This window comes from Canis lupus, chromosome 5, assembly GCF_003254725.2.
Source record: "Canis lupus dingo isolate Sandy chromosome 5, ASM325472v2, whole genome shotgun sequence".
Classification (NCBI taxonomy): domain Eukaryota; kingdom Metazoa; phylum Chordata; class Mammalia; order Carnivora; family Canidae; genus Canis; species Canis lupus.
The window spans coordinates 10,253,682-10,262,387 of NC_064247.1; the positions used below are offsets into that span (position 1 = coordinate 10,253,682).

Below are 8,706 nucleotides of genomic sequence, written 5' to 3' on the forward strand. Positions count from 1 at the left end.
TTGGCTTCTTTCAGTTCCTGGAATATGTCATGTTTTCTTTTTTTTTTTTTTTTTTTTTTTTTTATATGTCATGTTTTCTTAACTGCCTACCTTTTCATTTTCTATTTTTTCACATGAAATGGTTTCACCAACTCTTTGTCTCTCTGTTATCTGTTAAATATTATTTCTCTTTTCAAATCTCATTAAAATTGAAATAATTATGGAAGCTTTCCAATTCTTTGTAATTGATAGGACCTTTCAACGAAATGCTCAGAGAACTGTCATTTCTAAATAGCACATTTTCAGACCTGAATTACGCTATACATCAGATGGAGCAAATCAAACTGAGCCTTGTCTGTATCCCAAGTAAATAGCACAATGTTTGGCACAGTGTAGGAGGATTGCAAAAAGCATTTTATAAATCAATCAATTAATCAATCAATGTATGAAGGGACATTGGCCTGAATTCCAAAGTAATTACTTCCAGACTTCAGTAGTCTCGAATCACAAGGGTAAGATGAGCACACTCACCTTTATTCTTTCTGGAAACCTCATTGCCAAATTGTATTTATAACATGCTCTTAGAGGATGCTCTAATGCTGGTGCTGGGAGTCCTAGGGATGCAGCATTCCTCATATCTTTAGTGCTGGGAGGGCAGGCACAGCCTCTGGTCTCAAAGCCACCTTCAAAGCTGGTTTGTGTCACAGGCCAGCATCTCTAATTGTAGGTCTCCAGCTTCAGCATAGCAAACACCTCATCTCCATATGATAGAAGATCAAGGCACATCCTGACAAAGTATCTAATGCTAGATAGGGCTACAGATTTTAAAATATTGAATTAAACCATTAAAAAAATAAACCATTTATTTCCTTTCAGAAAATATGCTTAATCTATTTTATGCATAAGTAGGTAATATATTTACTTGATTCAAAAGTCAAGTTCTGATTGCTGCGCTCTGAAGATTGGTTCTAGATTCAGGCATGCCAGGCACCAAATAACGTGGAGACAAATACTCTCGAGGATTTCCATGTCTCAGGAAAGAAGCCTTTGAGAAAAGAAGCACTTGCATTAGCATTTCCCAGTTGTTTTAATTTTTTCCTTCCAGAGGGATTCTTTATCAGTTCTGAATTTATTAATTATGATAAAAATCTGTTCATAGGATCACCTGAGTTGTTGTTCTTGTTTTTAATGCAGATTCTGATCCAGCAGATCTGAGTGGGATTGAGATTCATTTTTTTAAATTTATTTATGATAGTCACAGAGAGAGAGAGAGAGAGAGGCAGAGACACAGGCAGAGGGAGAAGCAGGCTCCATGCACCGGGAGCCCGACGTGGGATTCGATCCCGGGTCCCCAGGACCGCGCCCTGGGCCAAAGGCAGGCGCCAAACCGCTGCGCCACCCAGGGATCCCGGGATTGAGATTCTGCTTTTTTTTTTCTTCTTTGTTCATTATTGGACAGAACTGTCCCATGGATTAGTTGACATCCAGTAGTGGGCCCCCATCACTGTATTATCCAAAAGTCCCCACAATTTCCAAAAATACACTCCAGATATCTACTGCTATGGAGATAAAGGTAGCAGAATGCTTGAGACAGTGGTAAATTGTATACAATGATTGTTTCCTGTTAGCATTTTTGTCTGTCAGTGTATTCTTAAGCCATAAATTATACGGCATTTTAAAGATTATTCTGGAAAACAAAACAAAACATTTATATCCCAGTGTAGTTAGGTTCTTCAAAGGCCTTAACTCAAAAAACTTAAAAAAAACTCTCTACTACTATGTACGAAATATCTTACTAACAGTGCTTCCAAATGAGCTCTCTGCTTTGTTTTATAATGGACTAATTTGTAGGTTCTTTTAAATTACATACCTGTAGGGAAGGTTGGACATGGTCAGTGGCTTCTGAAGGATAAGACTTTTCTACAAAAATGTCCGTAGTAGGATTTTTAAAACTTTTTGCCATACTCAGAAATCTGTTACTTCTATTACCAAAAGGTCCACTATAATTTCCTTTTTTTTAATTAGCAATAATCATGCCTTGGATAAACTTCATTGGCTATGATACTGCCACTGTGCAAAGCTTAATTTCTGTTTTTTTAATATGTCAAGCAAATTGAGTCCCTACCATACATAAGGAAGTTTCTTTTACATTTTTTGTCTCCAAAGTGGTAAGTATGTTTTTAGATGGAAGTACATAAAATGATTCTCCACGTGGTTATTCCAGAAACTGGTCTCTTCCTCTTCTGCCCTTTATTTATACTATCACTTTCCTGGAGGATTTGTAATCTATTTGCTATTTACGAAAGCTGGCTGACACTGTAGACAGTATTGGTTGTACAATGTAAGGAATGTTTTTAATTTAAAAAAAAAAGGAATGTTTTTACACATAGGTCAATTGGGTTAGTTTTCTTTAAAAGTTTAGGTTTTGCCTTATGATCACTGTATACTTCAACTTTCCTTCCTCAATCTGCCTCTTAAGCAGATGATGTAATATTTTAATCATTTCTGCCCTGATGGTACAGGCAATAGAACACTGAGGTTAAGATGAGAAGTTGTTCAGTAGCAAAAATGTCACACAAGGGCAGAAACTCTGCATTTTTTTTTTTTTTTTACAAATGCTTAGTGAGGGCTTTTGGTCTATAGTCCATACTGTGAATAGCAGGATTTAGAGGATGCAGGCACATTCTAACAAGGTATCTTATTCTGGATAGGGTTACAACTTTTAAGATAATGAATTAAACCATTTATTCCCTTGCAGAAAATATATTTTTTTTATGCATGAGTAGGCAATATACCTCCTTGATTCAAAAGTCAAATGAATGTACAATTCAATTTTGAGGGTTAAGGGACAAGAATTCCGAATATTGATGTAATACATGCCTTTTTGAGGTCCTCGTTATTAATAATCCCACATGCTAAATTGTTTATTTAAAGAAAATATTTTATTATTAGGCATCTATGTTTCATATTCCTTTTTCTTTCTTATATATTTCCACACTTTTTTTCCCTCACAAACAGGAATATTTGAAAATGTCTCAGTTTGAATCATGGTAAATTTGATGTTCACAAGAGAGGGGGAACTCTAAAATATGGCTAAATATATTAGATTCAATTCTCATTAAAGGAACTTAAGATTGAGTTACATTAGTGTTTCTCAATTTTAGATGCACATTTCAGTACATCAAAAGATTTTTATTTTTAATCTCAATACCCAGGGTGCACTCCATATCAATTAAATCTAAATTTTAAAGTCTGAGGTCAAATATCAATATTTGTTAAAAGCTTCTCAAACTTTAATGTGTACAGGAATAACCCAAGAATCTTGTTCAAATACAGATTCTAAATTAGCGAATCTAGTGTATGGTTTAAGATTATGCATTTTCAATAAATCCTCAGGCTATTCCAATGCAGCTGGTCTATAGACAGCCTTAGGAACAAGGTGTTAGATGATCTCTATTTCAAATCCTTCCCACCATAATTCTTTCAGATTCAAGCAAGTTCTCACATGTCCATGCATCACAAAGCTTCTTTTAGCTTTGGAATAGCAGTGACTGTAGGATTTTGGGATATTTATGGGCAAATACTATGTGCCTGGAAAGCCACTTTACAGGTGAACAGACCTAGGCTGTTTCCTCAGTGTGCTGAATAAAAGAAGTGGGAAAAGAATTGGAACTTGGTTAACGCCAAGAATGGGAAGGGCAGGAACAGACATTTCCATAAATGATTGTACAATAATGAAAATTATTGAGATTCATAGAAGCTACAGTTTCCATTCTGTGAGTGTATATGTACTGATTCCAGAGAGAATACATATATAAGAAAGAGAAACGGGGAGACAAAGTTTGAATGTTACCAAGACATATGTGTTCCAATTGTATTGCTATGAATTGTTACCTAGGGTTAGTGAGCTCCATCTCTAGAGTTCTGTCCTCTTCCTTCTTTTTTTTTTTTTTTTGTTCTTTGTTTTTTGTTTTTTTTTCTCCTTCTATTTAATAATCCAAACTAGAAATTTTTGTTCATCCTCATAATCTCCTGTACTTTGCTCACCTCAGTTCCGCGATGTCTAAACAATCCACTTTTCAAAGATATCTTGAGAGTCTCCTTCCTTTCTAGCCCCACTGTCACTGCATGCAGCCTCTTGCTTAGAACAATCAGATGGTTGGGTGTCTGGGTGGCTCAATTGGTTAAACATCTGACTTTGGCTCAGGCCATGATTTCAAGGTCCTGGAATTGAGCCCGTTGTCAAGCCTGGTTCAAATTCTGTGCTCAGCGAATCTGTTTCTCCCTCTCCCTTTGCCCCTCCCCTGCCTTATATGTGCTCACTTGCTCACTCACTCTCTCTCAAATACATAAATAAAATCTCTTAAAAAAAAAGAACAAATGGTCGCTGACTTGCCTTAATTCAGCCTTATTATTTTTCCATCCATCCTCCACACCAACTTAAGTATGATACTACTAACATGCAAAACTGTTTCCCTTCCCTGCTTAAAAAACATTTAGCGGTTTCTGTCACTAAAATAAGGAGTGAAGTCTTACATACATCCAGAGGTGATTCATGAACAGTCTTTTGTCTACTTTTCTTTTTTTATATCTCTACCATATTACCAAAATATGACATGAGTTTCTGGGTTTACAGAGGCTTTTCCCTTCTTTCTTGATGAAACTTAATCTGTATTTTATATAGAAGCTTAAGCTCCAATAAATAAAGGGTCTACCCACTAGGACTCCTTTTGTTTGCACTTCATGAGTCCATTTGTGTCTACTGGACAGAGCACTGGACTAGGAGTCAGACCTAAGAGTTGCAATTGTAGCCATTTTCCCTTGCATCATAGAACTGATGAAAATTAAGTCAAATAATAAATATGAGGATTTTGAAAATGAATGTTTGATGTCATTAAATGAATGGATAATGGAATACAAGGGTGTTAAAGATATATATATTTCTGTCCTAGATTTTAAAAATATAGGTAAACACTGCAACTTGTTATATCAACACAGCATTCTATCCTAAGAACATTGACATAACAATAATGCGGTGGATGGTCTGAATAGGGAAGAGACAAAGGACAACTGAGTGTCTAGAATATTATGTAAATCCATAGTTACAAGATGTTATATGTCCCAAAACAGAAGGACAAAATATGAAAGGAAAGAAGAGATGTTTCAAAGAAAAAATTGACATAAAATGGCAACTCTAAATGATTGGGCAAAAGAACATGAACCACATGAAAATGATACAATTGAGCAGGATATTTGACTACCCTACAGTTACTTCATAAAGAGCTGCAGCATCACTGGTAAATAAGATAATGTTTGGGATGCTTTTATAAAAAGTTGTTCTCAAGTGTAATACTTGAAACTCTATAATGAGTCCCTATAATTAGACTCTGCAATGAGTCTCCATGTTTGCTAATTTTTGGTCATGATCAGTACAGGTTTGAAAGATTTTTTAGGGCAGCCCAGGTAGCTCAGTGGTTTAGCACCGCCTTCAGCCCAGGGTGTGACCCTGGAGACCCAGGATCTAGTCCCATGTCCGGCTCCCTGCATGGAGCCTGTATCTCCCTCTGCCTGTGTCTCTGTCTCTCTCTTTCTGTGTGTCTCACATGGGTAAATAAATAAAATCTTTAAAAAAAATAAAAAAGCTTGTTTTTTAAAAAAAGAAAGATTTTTTATTATTTTTATTGTATTAAATGAAATAAAAGCATTGAAATTATTTATAGAAAGGCATCAATCCCATAGGGAACTGGGGATAACATATGAGTAGAAGGAAATTCTCAAGGATGTCTTAGACCTAGCCACAGTCACCTGGAACCAAAGGATCACTTTGAATAAAATTATGGGTCCCATAGTCAATTTTGTAGGCTGATGATTTATTATGTTTGGAACCAGGCATTTAATCAAACTAAATAAGCTTCTATTTCCTTGTCTTTCAAAGGGAAATAATACTAGAGCCTTCCCTGAGGGAATACTGTAAATATTAAATAAAGTTGTTCCCTTAAAGTGCTGGGCACAGTACTTGATATTTCATGAAATCTCAATAACATATGTTACAATTATTATCTTCATCACCATCAGCATTATTCTTATTGTTGTTTGTATTATTGTTAAAAATAAAACTAAGACTCCTTTCATACTCAAGAGCCTTTGATTTTATTCTTAGTATTACTCTACACATAATCACTGTAATAAGGTTCAAAGGAGTGGACTGAAGGAGAATTTAGGATTGTGTTATATGGGGAAATGTCATTGAACTTCCAAACATTTGAACAATAAACTTAACACATTATATATCTTAGCAGGTCAAAGAACTGTTTCTGTTATGACATCATGATATTAATTCTATTTATGAACATTTTCTACCAACCAGAATTTTCTTCAGGGCAAATTTGACATCCTTATTCCTCAGGCTATAGATCAAAGGGTTCAACATGGGCACAATGATGGTATAAAACACAGAGGACACTTTCCCTTGGTCCATGGAGCTCACAGATGACGGCTGCAGGTACATGAATGCAGCAGATCCAAAAAAGACAGTAACAGCTGAGATGTGAGAACTGCAGGTGCTGAAGGCTTTGGACCTGCCCTCAGTGGAGCGGATGTGGAGGATGCTGGAGAGGATGAAGATGTAGGAGGCAAGGATAGTTAAGGCAGGAGTCAAAATGTTAAATGCACTCAAGACTAGAACCAGTAATTCATTAATGTAGGTGCTGGAACAGGATAATTCCAAGACTGGGAAGAGATCACAGAAATAATGATTAACCACATTGCTCTTGCAGAAAAGGAGTCTCATCATAAAGCCCGTGTGGATTGTAGATCCAACGATGCCCAAAATATAAACTCCCACTGTCATCCAGAAGCAGATCTGAGAAGACATGATGACATTGTAAAGCAAAGGGTTACAGATGGCAGCATAGCGGTCATAAGCCATTGCAGCCAACATGTGACACTCTGCAATGGCAAAAATCAGGAAGAAATAGAGCTGAGTCATGCATTCAGAGTAGGGAGTGATGTTCTTCTGTGTCACAAAGTTCACCAGCATTTTGGGGGTAACGACAGTGGAATGGCAGAGATCAATGAAGGACAAATTGCTGAGGAAGTAGTACATGGGGGTGTGCAAGTGAGCACTGAGCCCTATCAGCATGATCATGCCCAGGTTCCCCACCACTGTGACCACATAGATTCCTAGGAAGAGGAAGAAAAGGGGCAGTTGGAGTTCTGGTTTCTCTGTTAGCCCAGCGAGGATGAACTCAGTCACTATGGAATGATTTCCAGGGTCCATTATTCTCTCAAAGGGTTCTAAACTTAAAAAAACAGAAAATGAGTGTACTCGTGTGGGATGTATGTGTGTGTATTTGTGCATACATATGTATGTGTGTATGTGTGGCAGAGAGAGAATAATTTTATGAAGATCATTATTTTATTCCTCATCAAAGGCCATTCTTCATGAAGATATCTCTTGAATCTCTTCTATCACTCTAGGACAACCAATGATTCCAGCTAACCAGAGGAAAATCCAAGAAACTTGTAACTAAGATATTTCTAATTCTTTTTTTATAAATTATATTTTTATTTATTTTATTTTTTTTAATTTTTATTTATTTATGATAGTCACAGAGAGAGAGAGAGGCGCAGAGACACAGGCAGAGGGGGAAGCAGGCTCCATGCACCGGGAACCCGATGTGGGATTCGATTCCGGGTCTCCAGGATCGCGCCCTGGGCCAAAGGCAGGCGCCAAACTGCTGCGCCACCCAGGGATCCCGATATTTCTAATTCTTAATAGAAAATAGCAAGTTTTAGATATTTTGAGTCAGTTAATAGGGAAGTTATTCCTATTATTTCTCTTTAAGTTTTTATTCAAATTCCAGTTAGTTAACATACAATGTAATTAATATTAGTTTCAGGTGTGCAATATGGTGATTCAACTACTGTTATTTCTTTTTTTTAAATTTTTATTTATTTATGATAGTCACAGAGAGAGAGAGAGAGAGAGAGAGAGAGAGAGAGAGGCAGAGACACAGGCAGAGGGAGAGGCAGGCTCTATGTACCGGGAGCCCGACGTGGGATTCGATCCCGGGTCTCCAGTATTGCGCCCTGGGCCAAAGGCAGGCGCCAAACCGCTGCGCCACCCAGGGATCCCCAACTACTGTTATTTCTAATGACTCTTTCCCATATGTATATAATAATCCTATATTCTATGGGATATCCTATATGTATATATTAATGCCGTGTTTATCAAATGGCATAATTAAATTTCCATTCAATTGAAAATAAGAAAGAATAACATGTTTCTATAATTAAAAAGTCTGTGAAAAGTTATTAATTAGGTCTGAATCATTTTCCTTACTAGAATTCTTGCTCAAAATACCTGAAATTTTCAGCAACTATCAATATCATTCCACCTGGAATTCTGCTAATCTGCTTGTCCTAGGTTTCTTCACCCAGGCCTACTACCTCGCAGGTATGAACATAACATACCAATACCTCAACAACTTCTCCAAGAGTGAAAATTGTCTTCCTTCATTTATAACTTAAATACTCTCAGGGGAGTGATACAATGGCTGAAATTTAGATCATGTATTCTAACTCTGTAACCAGAGAAGCAGAAGACTATGAATAGTTTCTGTTAGTTGGACTTCATCTGGTGGTGATCAGAAAACTACTCTTATTCTCAAAATATGAGAATGATTTTGGAAGAAAAACACTAGGTATCTTCTTATCATGTATTTT

The 8,706-nt window shown here is 36.7% G+C and overlaps 1 protein-coding gene and 1 pseudogene across 1 annotated transcript; both read right to left on the reverse strand.

Annotated features, from left to right (window-relative positions):
- Nucleotides 1–1,910: 1,910 nt before the first annotated feature.
- LOC112671589 (U4 spliceosomal RNA) lies at nucleotides 1,911–2,061 on the reverse strand (annotated as a pseudogene).
- A 4,261-nt stretch (nucleotides 2,062–6,322) lies between these two features.
- On the reverse strand, nucleotides 6,323–7,285 carry LOC112671505 (putative olfactory receptor 8G3). The gene has a single exon (XM_025465777.1). The coding sequence runs from the start codon at nucleotides 7,256–7,258 to the stop codon at nucleotides 6,323–6,325; it is 936 nt and encodes a 311-aa protein (XP_025321562.1). The 5' UTR covers nucleotides 7,259–7,285.
- Between the last annotated feature and the right edge of the window lie 1,421 nt (nucleotides 7,286–8,706).